At 36.2% G+C, this 20,417-nt stretch overlaps 1 protein-coding gene across 1 annotated transcript in view; it reads left to right on the top strand.

Annotated features, from left to right (window-relative positions):
• LOC136269041 (ral GTPase-activating protein subunit beta-like) overlaps window positions 1-7,888 on the top strand; it is a 30,477-nt gene extending 22,589 nt beyond the window's left edge. Inside the window, exons 4-7 of the mRNA XM_066064503.1 lie at window positions 4,352-4,522; window positions 5,147-7,189; window positions 7,526-7,671; window positions 7,728-7,888. Of these exons, the coding sequence (XP_065920575.1) occupies window positions 4,352-4,522; window positions 5,147-5,191 (216 nt within the window). The 3' untranslated portion in view covers window positions 5,192-7,189; window positions 7,526-7,671; window positions 7,728-7,888. The remainder of the gene's footprint in view (window positions 1-4,351; window positions 4,523-5,146; window positions 7,190-7,525; window positions 7,672-7,727) is intronic.
• The last annotated feature ends 12,529 nt before the right edge of the window (window positions 7,889-20,417 follow it).

Below are 20,417 nucleotides of genomic sequence, written 5' to 3'. Positions count from 1 at the left end.
CTGAAAATCACCAAAATTTTATTACTCTCTGGCTGGTTAAGTAACTATCTAATGCCTTCAGATAAGCAACTCAAAATTGACACTCTAAATGTCATTTTAGCCAAGACATGTTACTACGTGCTGCAAGAGATAATGCTGTACCCATTGTGGATGTACATATCTTTATAATGTAATTTACAGTAGGGATCATATCTGGGCTAAGATGGATAAGGAGTTAACAGATAACACTCATGCTTCAGTGCATATTTTAATTTTTTGGTTCCTACCATGCTAACTTAATTAATATTAATGTGCACACATGTAGTCCCTGAATCAGGACACCTCTTAAGTAAGGACGTTACAATGTGGTCCCAACATGTCTAGAGACAAATGGTCGCACTGAAGTTGACTTCAGTGTAGTCATTTACTGGAATTTGCAGCAGGAAGCTGTAGGTAATTTTTGAACATCTTAATAATTTGTCGTTAAGCATTTGTTACAAACCACAGAGAATCATTAATTCTTAGAATATATTTAACATTGTCTTCTTGGTAACAAGTTATAGGTTGTGGCTCCTTTTAATACTACATGTTGCTGAAGGATCTGGTATGGGATTTTTTTAGCAAAGCATCAATCTCAATTTTATGGGTTGCTTATAATAATGCTAGCACAGTGAAAATATGAAAATGCCCCCTAGTAGGTGAAAGGCTGACTTGAGATACTCTGATACAGCAGTCAACTTGTAATCCTGTGTAACCTGTTTGTGCATAAAGCCTGTTATTACAAATTCTGTGACAAAGTATTTCACTTCTTCAAAAGTCCTGGATGTGCTGCAATTTTATCAACAAATAAACATGTCCTTAACCCAGTAACGAGACCAAACATCAATTAGCCTGAAAACCATTAAAGTGAAGCCTGAATGATAACTTTTCCTCCCTTGTGGACATGTTGTTTAACACTTGTGTCTGGCGATGTCTTGTCTCCTCGAATTTACAATGGCAAGTTTCACAAGTAAACTGCACAGAAAGCACACATGTGCCCACACACACCAATTGAACCTTATATTTCATCTGTTCCTTCACTTTCTAACCACTGAGCTGTCCACAAGAAAAAGCAAAGGTTAAATAATAATCAGAGATATCTCAGACTGTGTGACATTCTGATGGTTTCAGCCACCCAAATTAGGGTGTGGTTGGCTTGAATCCTATTCTACAACTTACCACATGACTGATGTACTCTCTCCTGTCTGTACTGGTGGTATGGGAACACTTGGCAGCCATTATATTTTTGCGCCAGGTAACACGTTATGTCTTGCTCTTTAATTTACCCACTGCCCACACCACACCCATGTATGTGAGTATGACTGATATGTCCATTCAACTACACGAAAATTTATTGAAATTAGCAGTGGATGGCTCACATGAATTCTGTGCAAATGGTCGAGCCCCAGACAAATTACATGTAACAAATTGGATAATATTTGATATCTTATTTTTGTGAGTGGAAGATCTTTCTTTGCCGGTCACAACATGCATATGATACCTTGTCAAATACTATTTTTATTATGATGTAATGTGATAAGGTAGTTACTAAACTGTAATAAGGAAACTGAAGTTGTTTACCTAACCCAACAATGTTCTCACTAGCAAAAAAGTTTTTGTCATTGATATAAAGAAGGAAAACGTTTTAACATGTCAGCAAAAACCTGTCAAACAGATTTGTGTATTTAGTTGGGGTAATTTATTGAAATATACTTTTGAAATTCCTTTTTTGGTAGAATTACACTTGCATGGGAGGAATGTACCAGAGCAGGAAGTTATATTTATAGTACTTATATGGTCATATGTTATACTTATTTCATAGATCTGTATGATCCAACATAAAGCATTCCCTCCTGTCATAATACAATGATGCTTGCTACACCTCACTAATATTTGGGACAAATAAATTTTTAATGCATAAAAACCAGACCAGTTAGTATTTAATCCTCTTTTAGAGATTAGAAGGTAGGGACCAAAATCTCTGAGGAGGTTTTTAATAAAGACTTAACTGTTTAACATTGGGAGCTGTAGTACTGGGGAGGGGGGGGGGGGGGATGTCTTCCCAAAAAATCCTTTTTTTATAACTAAACTATAAGAAATCATGAACACTCAAGATACTACTCTAATAGAACAGTGATTACCAATAGATTGACTACTAACAATTTCTACTGCATGGCATCTTTGTGTACATCATTTCACAATAAAGTCCAATTGTGGCATTTGGATATGACTGGTTGTCAGTAATATAGTTAGCCTTATAGAACTTTGGGCTCTCCCCCATTCATCTTGTATTGGTGTGTCCTAGCAGCTCATTTTACATGATAAGTATTCTAGTGGTAGGAGATGGATGTGTTTGTGCATGGTAAATCGAACAGATACATATATAAAATGTTGAAAACAGAAACCGCAATTATTTAGTGTATTCATGTATAATCCATTGCATTAATTGGCAGTGTATATTTTGTTTACAGTGATGAGTAGCTGTGTAGTGTGTGTTTGTGTGTGCGTGCGTGCGTGCGTGTGTGTGTGTGTGTTGTCTGTTGTATGTTAAAAGTGGGCCAATCAAAGTTTGCATTTAACATTAATAAGAGCTCGATCAAGTTTAGAGTCTTCAAATAGTAAGGATTTCCCAGTCTAATACTACCACCTATTTTATTATGGCAAGCGTTTGACCTAAATTATAAAGTTTCACTGTATTGATACATCCCTACCCATGACATTAACACTATATATGGTAAAGTGTGTCCACTATTGTGTTAGATCATAGTATATAGACTGAAGTTAATATTATAATGCTCCTAATAAGGAAATTTATCATCAAGTGATAACATAGGAGTACTAATTCCAGCATTACTTCCAGTTAACACAGAAATTCCTTATTCATAAACTAGAATAAATTTTATAGTTGTATGGATTTTGGTGATAAGTTACCATGGTTACCATGGTTTGCTACATGAAGAGCTTGTGGTAATTCTAATTTGGTAGTTTCTGAGGTATACACTTATAGCAAGAGTACATAATATATATATATATATATTATGTACTCTTGCTTATAGTCATGTTGATAAATCCACAGTATTATACTTGAGGCTCACAGACAGAATTACAATGGCTATTACAATATACTACAGTGGAAGGTACTTTGATATGTGAACTGGTCACTTTTGGGCCAACATTTATTAAAGAGGAGACAGCTGAATTAGACAGGTAGATTACTGTATCAATTTCTCACTTAAGGAGGTTTGCCAGTTTTGAGATTTGGCCTATCTAAACAGGTGGTCACAGTAATATGGAACTTCTCAGATATTCCATTGAGGTACAGAGATCTCACCTGTTATATAGTGAGGTGTAGTTAGTGTACCACGTTCCTGGCCTTTGTGTGCCCAACCATAAAATGTATTTATGTCTACATATTATTGTGGTAACTTGTTTGGTGAAATGCTTGATGGAGACACCATACAAGGAATGTTTTTAAATTTGTTAACTCTAACAATAAAGAGTATGTAGATAAGCAGATAGATAACATGTAGGTATTCCCCTACTTATTCAAATGACATTTTATCGTCTTCCTCCTGTAGTGTGTAAATGTGATAAGTTATTTGTGTATGTCTCTCTAACAAATGTTTCTGCCATATTTGGCATCATGTAATTAAGTGTGCTATAATAGTGAAGACATTAGTAGTGTATTCACTTTGTGTAGTGAAAGCATATATACCTGTAGTAGTTTTATTTCAGTTTTTGGATTAGTTTAAAGAAACGCAACAAGCTAACTTTATAAAGTCATCTGTGGATTAAGACATAGCGTACTCTTTAGCAGCTTTCCTTAGCTACGTACAGTACATTATTGATTTGTGGGTAGCACATAATAAATTCCTTGTGTTGACTTTCACATGTTGCCATAGTAACTGGATTGATTGCAGAGGCACTTCTCATTCTGTTCTTCATTTGTAGTGCTGTGTAATTGGTGGAACATAGTTGAAAATGAAGCATAATGTTTCAGTAATTGATACTCAGGACATGCATTAAGACATGTCTGGCATCCATTCTTTCCTTTGATGAAAGTATGCACAGGTTCACCTGTCATAGTTGTGTTATTTAAAAAGTAAAGAAGTAAGTTTAAGAAAAAAAATCACATGAATAGGGATCATAGAAATAAAAAGCAATGTAACAAGGGAGGTCATCTACACCTGTGGCTATACTAGTTGACATAGAGTCTCTACTTCAGTATATTGACAAGCTACATATAAGACTGAAGTTGATTGTTTTGTTATTTTTATTTCTTCTTTTAAAATACCCTTGTAGCTACTTGTACTTGTCATGACTTGTGTTGTAGGCACAACAGCCAACAGGACAGCCATCACTGGTGATGTTAGATAGCAAGCTACCAAATTTCTCAGCATCACTTGCCAACCTCGAACGACTGCCGTCACGTTACACTGACAATGTGTTCATGTTATATGTAAAGGATGGTGTTACTAAAGTAGATGATATCCTAGCAACACAGGTCAGTAATTCATAAGAGTGCTGTTCAGTTTTGTGATTACTACCTGAGAGACTATACTGTTTTATGTGAGGATTATCATCATGAGTGATTCTAAAAGGAGAAGGCCTTCCTTTCTCCTTGTATGTCAGTTCTATAATCACCACTGATCATTGTCACTACTAATGATGTTTATTGACAATATTATTACTTACACTCCTTCGTTGGACAAATGATATTAGTGTTGGGCCCATCTTGTAAGTAACCTATCTATACAGTATAGTGGCTTTGCCATTGTTTGGTGATGATTTTCATCTATTCACTAACTGTCATGAAATGGAACTATTGAATACTAACAGACAACAGTGAGAAATTTAAAAAAGCTGCCAATTCATGGAAACTTATAAGAGACTTAATAACACAAAATCTCTATAAGTACATAATGGATGTACTAAGAACTGTAAACACTGACTAACAATCTGTGATGTCACATGATGTAGACTTCCTAGTAAATAATATATTGTAATTATATAATTGAGCTACTTACAAATTACTTCTCCTTGGAAAATACATTTTAACAATCCTTTGGTAGTCACTTAACAATGACATACAATATTGTGGTATATGGTGTTCTTCCCTTCACTCTAGCAACAACAATTGGTGGCTCATTGCAGAAGTTACTACAAAATCTAGGTTGGGTGGTGGACCCAGCTACTCACCCAGGCTTCAAGGGAAAACTGCATCCATTAAGTGATGCTACTCAGGGTAGTAAACCCCTGATAGTACAGGCTCAGATACCACATACTCCGTTCACTTATTACACTGACTCCATTCATGAGGTGGCCTTTGTCACTCCCGTGGTACGGAGTTCTGCCTGGAGTAATTCCAGTTCAAGTGTCCATTCCATGGACTCATCTGATTCTGGTGGAAATGTTGGTCCTTGTATCACCATTATAGCTATACAAACCAGAGTTATAAAATGGTTAAGTGGACAATTTTTGTACACTTCTTTAAGTAGTCTTTGAATAATTTCTGCAGCTGTGCTCCACTGCTTGCTTTCATATACAATGTGTATTTGTGTTACTAATAAGATGACTAGCTTCTATATTTAGCATGATGTGTGCATTGTGTTGTTCTGTTTATAAAAACACTTGTACACTGCAATACATTACAGTAAAAATAATACACACCTAATTACAAAGGTCCAATAGCAAAAACTTGATAGTTTCATACATATATGGCTGTATATCAGTATAAAGAATAGTTGCTAGGTAATACATACAGTTAAGAACTAAACAAAGCCTAGAAAAGTCACATCCAGTAACTATCACAGATTAGATTTCAATAGGTTTGATACTGAAATTTGATTGGCTAAAAAAACATAGTCTCTAAAGCCCATAGTGCCAAGCTCTGTAGAAACCAAGCCAAAATATCACACACACACACACACACACACACACACACACACACACATACACACACACACACACACAGAGGGTTCTATGTAGTTTAGTAACCGTCAAGCACCCGCTCACTTTCACAACACAAGAACCTTTGGGTGAATGATTGTATTGAAGATGTCTAACTATTGTATAGTTGCTGTGTATTATGTTACTAAGCATGTACCATCATTATCTGGTGCGGTAAGGATTGTATCATCATCATGATAGTATATACCCACATTAGGGGAAGTGTAATATTAATTTTATCTGATTAACATTTTGTAGAGAACTTGTAGTGTACTATTTCACTGGTTGTGACTTCATACCAAAACTGTTAGGAGATGATGTGGTAGTTTATGACTTTACAGGGAACTGTAGTTTCTGTGAAGTGAGCATAGAGTTAATGGTTTATAGAGGAGGCCAATCTGTAAACAATTACAGAGCAATTATACAGCTATGCTGCTGGTTAAACCACCTAATATTCACCTGTTATAATGGCATCCAATTGTTGCAAATGATAACAAATCATGAGTTCTTGTTAAGTGTAAGTAATGCCCAGTTGTTTTCTTGAGCAAGAAACTGTACTCAGTTGTATTAATGAGAACCCGATGTTATTTGGCCCCAGTTATGTTATAGTCATGGGGAGCTGGTGTTGACTAGGAAAGCTAATCCCTTCCACATAATGAGTAAGGTTCAGGTGAGACTTCAAGCGTTCACACCTTCACCCAGGACACATGCTACAGCCTCTTGTGGGGTACTTCAGTAGTCTAGAATTTTACTACACTGACTCATAGCACTGGATTAGTACACAGGAGTCCCATTGCTCCATTGGGTATGCATGTACATAGCTACCAAAAGATTTTCTGGTTTGCTTTGTTTTGCATATATATGTGTTTAGCAATACCACTGACATTTGTCCTGTTTGTATCTCACAGCCATGATCCGTGTACCAGATGCTAGTGATCCCTCTTCGGCAGAAGCAACATAAGTCAAGGGTACAGAACAGTAGACTCCAGCATGTTGTAGAGTCCACCGGCCACAAGACTGTGCCGTGATTGTTGTATGGCTGAAGAGGCTTGAAGGTTCCCTGTGGCCAAACTAACTGCCTCACTCCATTCACCAGTAAATGTCTCATCTGGTTACTTCTCAACACTGACTAAAAAAGGATCAGACTTCACCCTACCTGTTATATTCATTCATCCATTGTCATCTGGACTGTATCGTATTAGTACCGTATTGCATCTTACAGGTTAGAGGAACATCTATATTATTATTGTTTGTGGTCTTGCATATGTTGATGTTTTAACTAATGGCTTCTGATATTTTACTTTGAAAACTTGTACATCTTCATAAATGTCCCCAAGGTTAAGTTTATTTCTTTACTGCAAAGAAAACATGTAAAAATATTTACTATTAAATTACTCAACAGAATCACCACATCATTCTGGACAAGGTGGTGTTTCTCACTTATCTTCTATAATATTGCTATGACACCTTACCCTCTCCCCTCCCACCTGTGTACACACATCTGGTTAATGATGTCATTGTTAAGTGAAGGTGTGACCAAGTGCTGTTTTTCATGTAGACACCATTATGTGGGCCCATTGTGTGATGTATGGTAGTCAGCCAGAGGCCACTAGTGAGACAAACTTGCTCCAGACTAACTTGCTTCACTATAGTGAGACAAACTTGTCTCAACATTTGCAGTCGACACAGAATGGAGACAGAAGGGTAATAAGATAACACTTGGTTGTCTTGTTTACTTATTTGATTTCCTTCCTGGGCAGATATTCACCTCCTCATGTTCTAAGGAAGAAGTTGATTGAAGAAATAGCATTGAATTTTGCGAAGTCTCTGGATCCTTCAGACTTCTTTACTGAACTGTGTAATAGTTAAAACTTTAAACCACATGTCATGTATAATGTGTGCAGTGAATACTTTAATACTATATAGTTGTTACGTATAGAATACTATAATATAGTCGTTACGTATAGAATATAAGGAATGGTGGTTGAATGTTTTGTATACAAATGACAAGATTTCCCCTCTTCAAATCTGTAAGTCAAATATTTTCTAGTGGATGATTGGTTTCGGTGTTATTAATTTTACGGTTGAATAACTATACAAACATCTCAACAATCTTATTTGTTTATTTGGTTTTCATGGTTTTTATGGTTTCAATTGTGATTTTTTTTTAAATCATTACTTGAGAAGTACCAAGGTTGCTTGGAGTGTTTTCCCTAAACCTCAACAGTTATTATACCAATAGTGTGACAGTTAAGGATTCAAACTTGTTTACTTCAAAATTAATGATGTACATTAGCAGTGTCTGGTTTCATTTAATTATAATTACGTGTATTTATTTCAAAAGGAGATTTTAATATTTTCTTATAATTGGTGTGTACATGCACAACACCAAGACAGCACCAGAAATTTTACGTAATGATGGTGTCAATCAGAGCCCGTGTGCAGTAATAAGGTGTTTATACAATTATACATGTGTGTATGTCAGTTGAAATGAATCGAATCACGTTATATAATAATTCCAAGTTACATATAGCTAATAGAAACTAATTAATTTTAGTGTAATGTTGTGTCTATGAATATTATATTATATAATACATCAGAAGCTATATATTATATAGTCCATTACAGGTATGCACTAATCTATATAGTTCAGCTTAATTTCTTCATTGTACATGTTTATAATCAGCCCTTTTCACACTTTACTTCACATCATTCATCGTCAACTGATAGTATGTGTTTAATGTATCAACTTTTGATACAATTGTTAACATGTGTATAGTTTGTGTGAGAGTTTGTGTTATGTATTATTGTTATGTGTAGTTAGCGGTATACTATACACATACATACACTGGCATATCCTCAAAAACAAGCCTTGCCAAATTAAGTGACACTTCACAACAAATATTACTTAACTTGTGCAACTGACTTTTAATACTCGTGAAAAATTTAATTCATGACTTAACCAGCTTTGTGTTTTGAAGATACCTAGAAACAGATTCTTCCAATTACTTACTTAGTTCCATAGAGTGTTAGTTAGTTAGTTAGCAGGGTTGGAAAATTAGATTGTACCTCATTACTGACATCCTGTAGAGGAATTTGTAGTAAACACACAACGTCCTGTATGACTTCCTGTATGACTTCCTGTATGACTTTCCACACTACATTCCTCCTGGTAATAATAGGTAATACAGTTGTATTTGTTTTGAAGGACTGTCATAGTTAGAGATAATATTAAGGCATATGTACTAGCAATAATACAAGATACTTACCATTATGAAATTTTGTTTTAAAACAGTCTAATAGTACACACAGACACATTCAAAACTCAATGAACTAACTTGGATATGATGGACCTGTTGGTTACATTATATCTACATACTAGAATATTATTACTAATTATGATAGGGAAATGACTATAAACGTGAAGATGAGATGGTTATAGTTTCAAAATTGTCTTCACATTCCATAACCTGTTGATAACAATGGAACATCCATATTAAATTGTTTATAATTTGTGATTATTGGTAATTAATATAAACCATTATAAAGTGATGATGTAATATGACATGCTGTGGTAGACTATATAGTATTGTAACCAAAAGGAAACTGTAGCACATGTACACCTGCAGCTTTGAAGTGTGTGGACAGGTGTACCTGTGACCTCACCCACTCAAATGTACAGTAAGTGCTGTAGCTATTTCAGATTTATTTATTAAGAAGAGTGATTCTTTTACTGTGAATGGTAACTGATTTTTGTTCATGTACGTAGTATGTAACTTTTGCTGAATGTTTTTGCTTTTTTTGTCCGTGTGTTTTGTTGTAATAATAATAATAATAATAAGCATATAATGATAAAATGAATAAAACTTATATTATAAGTTAGGACCAGCTACTGAAATTAGTAATTATGCTAGCAATGCATTTTGTCTTTTGACGCTACCCCTGAAACATAATTATAAATTGTTGTAAGACTCCAACAAAATTATGACATTAGTTCACTAATTACTCATCAATAACTTGTACAATGGACCAAATAGTCAATAAAATTGTATGCAGAATGCTATGAAATTTTGAGAATTTTTCAGCTAAAGATGTACAAGAACATGTGTTTTGTAGTCATCAAACTTCCAGTGTGACATTATACCATATACACGTTCAGAATTTTTTTTGTTCTACATAGCTTCAACCATAATTTATAACCAGCATGCCACCTGGAATTTTCTTGGTGCTAACCAACTAGTTAACCAACTAAGCAGTAGATAACATAGTCCAATTCGAATGAGTGATGATCACATGTGACCCTACAATAATCGAGTATCTAATTATACACTAATTTGAAAATATTAAAAGTACCCAGCATAATCCAGAGTTTTCTATGGATTGGTTAGTACATGATGACTGGTAATTAATGTGCCTTAAAGTTAACGCTTGGCTGGTCATTGTAAAAGTACTACTTGGAAAGACAAGTGTTGTGTGAATTTGTAGCAGGCTGATCATCCCTTTGTCATTATTCTTTATGTCCACACCAGATTAATTCCTAACTGTTCTGTTAACTGATCCTCAGTTCCTTCATTCATTAGTGATCAACAATAGAGGAATAGACATAGTATCATATTACAATTTCCCAGAAGATTTGTATAATGCCATAGTTTATTTTGTTGCTAAGCAAACCTTTATCTTAAGATGTTTGTGATTCAAACCCTGCAGTTAATTCTCACAATCTACTGATGTTGCAACATAATTGTTATCAAATACAACCACCCTCAATGTCTCATTAGTAAAACTACTGTATGACATGGTCTCAACAATGAGGTGGTGTTACTGTGGATATAGTGAGACATATACTGAACTCGGCTGCTGTATATAAGCAGATGGTCTGTAATGGCTGGTCATCATAAGGGTTTAGTTTTCCCATAAGGAATTTTGACTCTTTCAACTTCCATTCTGTTTGGTTAAGGAACTACATCACCCACTAATATTCCATATGGCTCCTCTTTATTTGGAGTTCCTATACACACAAATGTGGCAAGAATTTAAATATTTATAGTATTCAGTACTAGAACTAAACAGTTTTGTACGGTAGGATACAACTGGAATTTGTGATGTAAATTTTGGTACTTTTGTTTATTTTATAAATTGTTGGTTCAAACTTGATAAGGTTTTTCTACAGGTGTGGGCTACAGTTAGGATGAGATTATAGGATTTTTGATGTTGTATAGCTATGTGTGGCATATCAGGGCTTCAATGGTGTAAGTGTTTTGGCTGTTGCATTGAGATGATTGGCTGGTAATTGAGAAAATGCAAAGTCTGCATTATTGTCATTATAATTTCGCATTGCTAATGCTCTTTACCACATGTAGTACGTACAATATTTGGTGAAAGAGTAATTTTTCACTAAATTCCTTGCATTGTTTCACAAGAGCATTTTAGCAATGTTGCATATCATGATGATACACTTTACACTATTCTAACTGAGCTATTTCAGATTGTTGTAAGGATCCAATATCACCAAAGCACATCCTGGAGTGTTGCAATCTTCTCCATGTCATGTCATGTCATGTCATAGGTTCCTGTCTAGTTATATTGTTTGCAGAAATTGCCAAACTTGCTCGACCAGTGTTATTGTCTTACTTGCATCAGTTGCATGGGTCTGGTCAATATTGAAACTGTACGGGTATCAGGAAATGTTTGTGCAGTTTATTGAATTGTGTCTTTGTTTAGTGTTAATAGTAACTCGCACGGTCAATGTTCAATGCATGGTAAGGGGAAAATTTAGCACTTCAACTTTTAAAACCAAAAAATATTGAAAACGGAGTAAAAATTCCCAACTTATGTAAATTATACTATAGGTGTTTTGTGTATAAGATTTATTACTTGAAAAAACAAATAGCAAAAACAAAATATTACCAGACACCATTGCCTGAACATTCTGTCATAATAACTCTAAACAATTTAAAATTTAAGCTAGCTATGTACATGCATATTTTGACAAATTCTGTATGACCACTGGGCTCGCTATAACATAATACCTATACCCCTAACAGTTCACTAGTAGCTACTGAGTTTTATATTTACAATCTCAATGGAACTGTAATGGGCAGAACAGCACTGAAAATGAAGTGGCTAACTGGATACTACATACATTGTATAGCATTTCTGTTCCACTATAACCGAAAAGTACACAAATGTATTGATGCTATACAATTCTCTGTAATTTAAAAATGAAAATGTTAGCAATGATGGGAGCAAGAAGAAGAATACATACCACAGTTCACTGATTATACTTCACACAAACATCCCTACTGGTCTTAAGACAATTGAAGCAATTAATTCTAACAGTTCTAACTGGTGTGAATTTTGGCTTAGTATGTACTACAAATGTGAGTAAACACGAAAACAGCAATAGTATGTAGTTTAATTGAGCTCGTCAGCTGCTCAGTGTAGTCTTGATTTTACCATTTACCATGTACTAACAGGAAATTGCAGATTAACTTTTAAACATTCGTCATTAAACATCATTGTGGGAATATGCAAACCAGCGTTGTAAGTGGGTCAGTACTGTTGGCCCGTTTGACCCACTCAGACCACTGACCCGAATAGTAATCCGGATGGGACCCGGATCTGATCCGGTTTAATTAAAATAGAGGCGTGCCCCAAGACTAGATTAAAAGTCCACAAGTTCCACTAGTCAGCCCTACATTATAGAAAGGAGATTGTCTGCAAGAAGTGGGTAGCTACGTATTCTCAAGTAGGTGTGGCTCCACGTACGTATTATCAAGTGGGTGTGGCTCCACGTAAGTTTACATGCCAAGTAGCAACACAGATCTGGTGATGCCATGCATGTCAACAGAGCACAGCTGATACAATGGGCGTGGCTCTACATGCCCCGCACAGACAGCAAAACATATTCTTGAATGGTGGGTGTGGCTCCACGTAAGTTTCTTGGGTGTTTACAACTGCATTTCCACCAATACAATAGAGCTTGTTAACTTATCGTCACACGTGATTTCATCCGGGTCAGACCCGGATATTCAGTGAAGTGGATAAGACCCACTTGACCTGTGACCCAAATGACCCAGGATAATCCGGATGACCCAGCCCACTTACAACGCTGATGCACAGTGTTGGGAGTAACGCGTTACATAAGTAATGCGTTACGTAATATTATTACTTTTGTGGTAACAAAGTAATATAACGAAATACGCTATGAAAACAGGTAATATAACGCAAGATACTTTACTTACAAACGTAACGCGTTACCTAAGTAATGTAATTACTGTAACGAGTCTAATATGACGTAATATTATTACTAAAAGTGACGAAGTTACTGATCTCGTTAGTAATCCTCTGAGTAACGCCTAACCACAACGAAGTAACGAGGCCTACTGAACGAAGCTTATTCACTAGCTTCTTACTTATAACCAAGATTTGCACATTGTCCAACAACGCAATCATGTCACGTGATAAGGTGGTAGTTTCACACGTGACAGCTTAAGGCTGTGGACACGAAGTAATATAATATGTAATATTATTACAGTTACTTTATTTTATGGGTAATATGTAACTGTAACTAAATAGTTCTGTTGTAAGTAATATGTAATATGTAACTAGTTACTTTTACAAAGTAACTTGCCCAACACTGCTGATGCAAACCTTAATCATCACTTGAAGTCTTAATCTTAAAGTCACAGTAGTTGGGATAACAAAGTCTATTAAGGTTTTCAGGGTGTGACTTGCAGAACTTCTTATGTCTTGTAAGGTCTCCAGTTCTATCTCCCACATTGACATGTAAAGGTTCCACCTTCAGTTTGATTGTAGGCAGCAAACATATTCTCTCCAAATGCTGCGTGCTGTGCCACACACACACATGCACACACACACACACACACACACACACACACACACACACACACACACACACACACACACACACACACACACACACACACAAAGCAGAAGCAAAAAAACAAAGCCTTCAGCTGCCACTAAGTGGTCACACTGCCCAGTGGCCAGCACTGGGGCACCTGCGTGCTACTCAGGCACTATGAGTCAGTGCAGGCATGCCCTCCTGGGGCAGGACTAGTAACCCACAGGAGGCTGTAAGGCTGTACCATTATTATTATTATTATTGTTTACTGTGCAAAACCTCTTACAAAGAGTATATACAAGCACAGATAATAAATCAGCAAAATTAATTATGTGGTTAATTGATGTTCAGCTAGCCTTGCTTTGAATTGGTCTAAACTTGAACAGGTGATGAGGTCGTTGGGTAAGTTATTCCAAATCTTTATACTTGAAGGGAAGAATGAGTTAAGGTATGAGTTTACTCTTGTGTTTGGCTGTAACAGCCTCATTGAATGACCCCGTAGAGAGTAGTTAGATGGAGCTGGTATGAGTATGGTATCAGCCGGTATATCTATTAATTGGTGCATGATCTTAAACATTGTGATCGCTTTCAGCTGGTTTCTGCAGTGAGCAAGAGGTGGCCAATTCAAATTTTGCAACATGTTTGTGACACTCGCACATCGTCTTTGAACTGATTCAATAGCTAAGATATCCTTTTGTGTATAAGAGTCCCAGATCACACAGGCATACTCTAGGATTGGTTTAATAAGTGACTTGTAACAACTCACTTTGACCGAGATTGGGCAGCTATGAAGGTTACGTTGTAAAAATCCTTTGATACTGTTAGCTTTGTTAGTTATCTGTCTAATGTGTTCAGACCAGGATAGCTTCGAGTCAATAGTAAGACCTAGGTACTTGGTGTGCTCACAGTTGAAGGTGTGGGCACCCAAAGTCCCACCTGGACCTTCAACTACTATATGAGACATGGACAGTTGAGCATTTACACACGCACGCACGCACGCACGCACGCACGCACGCACGCACGCACGCACGCACGCACGCACACACGCACGCACGCACGCACGCACGCACGCACGCACACATTTACTGAGTCACATGCTTGCTAGTTTTGTTGCAGTTAAGCAAGTCAAAAATGGCAACCAATAAAAAAACCCGTCATGACTTTTGTGTGGACTGCTAGGCCTATTCATTCTTGAACCATTTAGCTGTATCAGTGTATGATGACCTGTAAGTGAGCAGGTTTGTGTCTCTTTCACATCTGAAGTAAGTTTGACACTGTATTGACTGCAAGTTGGGGCAACTCAACAGCATGTTAGACAGTTCATTAGAGGTCCTTCAGTCAGTTGCTCTATGCAATGTTCATCTCCAGTTTCATTGAGTGGGCTAAGACTAAGAGTAGGCAATACATTTTTAGGTAATCTGTTTGTTGTAACAACATTTCATCAATGCAGAAAATCTTTTGAGTAGGTGCGTACGTGGGTTAAGTGAACTACTTCCTAATACAAGTGCTTACCCTGTTCTAGGGGATGTCACAATAGCTTATCATGATATAGCATGATGCTGCAACTGTGTATGTGTATGTCATGAGTTAGAGAATACATTCAAAGTTGCAGATAATTCTTTTGCCTGTTCTATGACCCCTCCTTTGGCAGTAACACCGCAACATCTACTCTATAACATTGTATAAAATTTGAGAACAAAAAATTCCTAACAAATCTTATTAAGATTTAACACAGTGTATGCTATTATTACTGTCTGTACTATATACCCTTATAATCCCTACACTTTTGCTACCATAGTAACCATACAGTGGGTTAACTATACATAGTTGTGTGTGAAGCAGCCAAAATGACCTCCAACATAAATTTCTGCCATTGCTAACTCTAGCTGAGTCACAAACCATTATGGTATTAATATTGTGAGGAAAATTTATTAGGATCAAGATCACTGTTCACTTGAGTCTTCAAGCAGATAACAATTATTTTGTAAACTCTTCGATTCCCAGAAATTTTGGACCTTGCAGACATAACTTGCCTAATCGGTAAAGCAAATTAAAAAAAAATTAGTCTGCCTACTTAGCTGGTCTCCCCACTGAGTGTAGCACTTGGCCGGTATCCAGGTGGCTTGTGGATCAAAGTCAGGCTAGGGATGGATTTTTTCAAACCCCTTCTAGGTATTTGTCCCTTTCACTTTAGTTAAAGATTTTTGTTTAGGTTTCTTGGCTAATGGTAAGCACCTCGTACAGGCTGTGTTCACCCTCCAGTACCTAAAAAAAAACTTGCTCTATGGTAGCCAAGTTATGTCAGTGATCACATGATATGGCCTATATGCTTTGACATCTATGGCAAAAATAGTATATATGCTGCGACATCCCTAAGATCATTAATAGCACTGCTTATGGGCTATATATATTTGATAGGAAAAGTTTTATATAACTGAGTCAGGGTAACACATTCATATCCATCATTCTTTTGAAATTCCTTATTGTTAGCACTCTTTGTATGACATATATGGCTATACACCATTGGACACACTAGTACTGCTAAGATACTGATAAATCACTCAGTAGTTTTATTTGTTTATTTGTGGTAACAGGAAAGTTTGATACAACCAGAACTTATATATAGCTACAATAATTAACTACATATAGCTACACATAGCAATGGCGGATCCAGGATGGGACATTTGGGGCAAATGCCCCCCTCTTTCCAAACTCTGGATCCGCCCCTGCATAGTAAGGATGAGTTACACTCTCAGAGGCAGTCATTTAGCATTTGTATGTGCCGGTGTTGTCTGATAGTTGTCAATATTTCTGTAAATGACATAAGAATATAGTAGGAAAGATGACAAATAAACTAGAGGAAACACCAAACATCATTTAGCCACTGACTGTTGATGAAATACATTATTTGGTCAATATTTGCATTTTGGACTAGAACAAACAAAACTTTGGCCGGTGGGATTAATATTTTGTTAATTTAGTGAATTAAGGTAAATTTACATTGGCGGTGAATTCCACTACTTGTTGGTGTGGAAGATTACTTGAATAGCTCAGTGATAGTAGACAAGTACATGTAGTTATGCAGTAGTCACAATTCAATGCAGTTACATACATATACATACAGACAGTTTGTGTAGATCTGTCTGTAATCAGTTGCAGAATATATCTGCTCTGCTGATTAGATGATTGTTATGTATATAACTATGTATTTGTGATTATAGTAGCCTAGTACAGTAGATTTGTTTGGCCGGAGTTGACTACTGATGTCACATCAACATATATGAGATGGATTTAGTTAATGTGATGATTATGCCAAAAGAAAACCATTCGGAAGACTCAGATTACATGTGTTGGGATAGATAGATAATTGTTGCACATCTGTGACTATAGGGAGATAGATCATAGTTACAATTTGGGGTTGGCCCATAATTAGTTTTAATTGCGCATATGTAGTTTGATGTTCATCACTTCTGAACATGCAGCTATAGTTACATACCTGTTAAAATTTGAATGAGTGTCAGTGTGTTCTTTATGCATTGGTGTGTCACTATCAGTTATTATTTATCAGTGTACACACCCCAGGTAAGCCACAACTATACTTGTCCAGACAATGACAGGATATCTAGCCCACTTAAGGCCACAGAAACACTGTTGGTGTACACAACCTGTATTAGCTGCAGATTTAGGATTTGCCAAGCAAACAAATCAATGATATAGTATAGTAAAACCATACTGTGATGACAGTGTTTCCCAATATGTGCTTCTCCTTTCACAATATTATGTAACTCTGTAGACTTTAGGGAATATATAATTTTACTCTACACATGTGCAGTTCATTAAGAATCATCTCATCACAACATTTAGATATACAGTAGAAACCTCAGTAGCATATTAAACAGTCACAACTGAGAGGAGACATCATGACATGTACCCAGCCCATATGCTCTAACTTAATTAATTAGCTGAGACATTTATGTCTCTTTGCATGTAAGTGATTCTTCCATATTTGGTATACTCTTTATGGTGTACTGCTCTTGGAGTCTGCAGTGTTGTCAACAGTTAGTACATAGAGCCAGAATGTGTTACGATGTGTATAAGAGATGAGGCATGCTGTGTCAGTTTTGAGGTTTCTTAAACTACTTGCCTTAGCCATATTATGTTTTATCTCAATTATTGGGTTGACATGGCTGCAATATTGTGGAGAGTCACTGAGGAAGCCTGGCATGAAGCATATTGTTGATGTAACTTGTTGTGCTGTTTGTACTGTGATATCAATGTTGTTTGATAATGGAGATGACCTGCTATGTACAGTATGTGGATCTGTAAGGTTAGGTGGTGTTGTGATGTGATTCAAAATTTAGGAGGGAGGCTTCAAAGTATGCCAATATGATGTATCCAATTATACACATCATTTATGTTAAAGACAGGTGGCTTACAATACCATGGTAACAAGATGATGCAATAGGTTTGGTACATCTTCATCATTAACTGTGGTACAGTCCCTACAGCTGCCATTTATTTGTACTTGATCAAACTAAGATACCACAACTAACTATCATTACATCTGTCAACATAGAGACATTTAGCTGTAAGAACGCTTATAGTCAACACTTCAATACAATTTCCAAAGAACATTACAGACAGCTGAGAAGATAAGTGAGAAACATCACCTTAGTGTCCAGAGTGATCTAGTGATTCTGTTGGGTAATTTAATATCAGTGATCGTAACTGTTTCCTCAATGTCTCTATAAAATCTATCTATAACTTTTTTCAAATTCAGACCAGCAAGTCTTCATAAAATCCCCAAAGATAATAATGTAATAAACCGACTGTTATTTACATTTCAAAGGAAGTAGTAATATGTGTGAGAAGCCTTATCAAAAATGTTACCCATAAACAACTGAAATGCACATTTTCTCTAAATGTTGAAGGTGACATAATATGGATAGAGATCAGGTGAGAATGAATCAGTGGATGAATTAGGGCAAAGTCTGATCTTCTTTGGTCTGAGTTAAGAAATAAACAGAAGGGTCATTTAGTATTGACAGCTATGCAACAATCACAGTACAGTCTTGTGGTTCACGGTGATTGGTTGACTCTACAATGTGCTAGAGTCTGTAGCCTTGACTATATATATTGTTGTTCCTGGATCATCATGCAGTGTCTGGTACTTGGACCATGGTTGTATTATACAAAAAATTATGCATACATTTACGTAGTGTCAAGTACGTATCATAACCATATGGCTGTCTTGTTCCAGTGGAGTACTGGATCACCTGAGCATGATTCAATGTAAGCAGATCTTACTGAGAAGGTGTGAGTACTTGAGTCTAGCTACCCAAACTTCATCTGCTATGTGAAACATGGACATTTGGAATTCGAATTTGTTTCTCCACTGTAATTCCAGGTCTCCATTAAGATGGCTGCATGCATAGACTGGAGCATCACACATACACACACGCACATATGCACACCTTCATGGATGTACACAATACGTAGTTTAGTTAACATGAGCACTAAATAATTTTATTTTTCATCTTTTGTATAAGAATTGGATACACTTTAGACAACATCATATCATGGGTTTTCACCAGCAGTATACATATAGTACTCAGTAGGGTTGGGCAGTACTGGTAATTTCTACTTGCGATTATTGTGACAAGGTGACTGTGCGATAATTGCAATTATTGCCATGTCTGGTAAGAGAAACAAAATATGTTATCAATCAAGATTATTTAGCGCATTTTTATTGGGCCTACAATATCCAAATAAGATACTGACATGTAATTGTAGTACAAGTTGCTGTCAGACCTTCAGGTCCAGTTCTCTGTGTCTGTATCAGTCCTGTAGTCACCATAAAGTGCTAATAAGTAATAATAATTAAAGCTTCTCTAGCATAGTCATTATGGTTTTTTACTAAGCAATTATGCAATAACTGCAATAATATTGCACAAACGGTATTGCGGCATTTTCAAAATAGCCTGCGGTACTCAGTATTGCACATCATGATATTGCATACAGGCGATAACATTGAAATATTGCCCAACCTTAGTACTCAGCATAGCTGCATAATTGTTCTGTAATTGTCTACACATATATCTCCTCCATAAACCACACTTCACAGAAACCTACAGTTCCTTGTAAAGTTATGAACAACAATATCATTCTAACAGTTTTGGTATGAAGTCACAACCAGTGAAATAGTACACTACAAGTTCTCTACAAAATGTTAATCAGATAATATTACACTTCCCCTAATCTGGGTACTATCATGATGATGATACAATTCCAGATAATGATGGTACATGCTTGATAACATGATACACAACAACTAACCTATGATAGTTACCAGATATGTGACTTTTCTAGGCTTTATCTAGTTCTCAACTGTGTATATTGCCTAGCAACCACTAGCAACCATTCATTACGGAACTCTCATTATTAAGTTTTAGCTAATGGTTCTTTGTATTAGATGTGTATGTATTGTTTTTACTGTAATGTATACATTATATAGCAGTATAAGTGTTTCTATAAATAGTACAATACAATGCATACATCATTCTAAATATAGAAGCAGACCAGC

Source organism: Dysidea avara, chromosome 10, assembly GCF_963678975.1.
Source record: "Dysidea avara chromosome 10, odDysAvar1.4, whole genome shotgun sequence".
Taxonomy (NCBI): Eukaryota; Metazoa; Porifera; class Demospongiae; order Dictyoceratida; family Dysideidae; genus Dysidea; species Dysidea avara.
The sequence above is the reverse complement of the archived record's forward strand: the minus strand, read 5'-3'. Positions and strand labels throughout refer to the sequence as shown.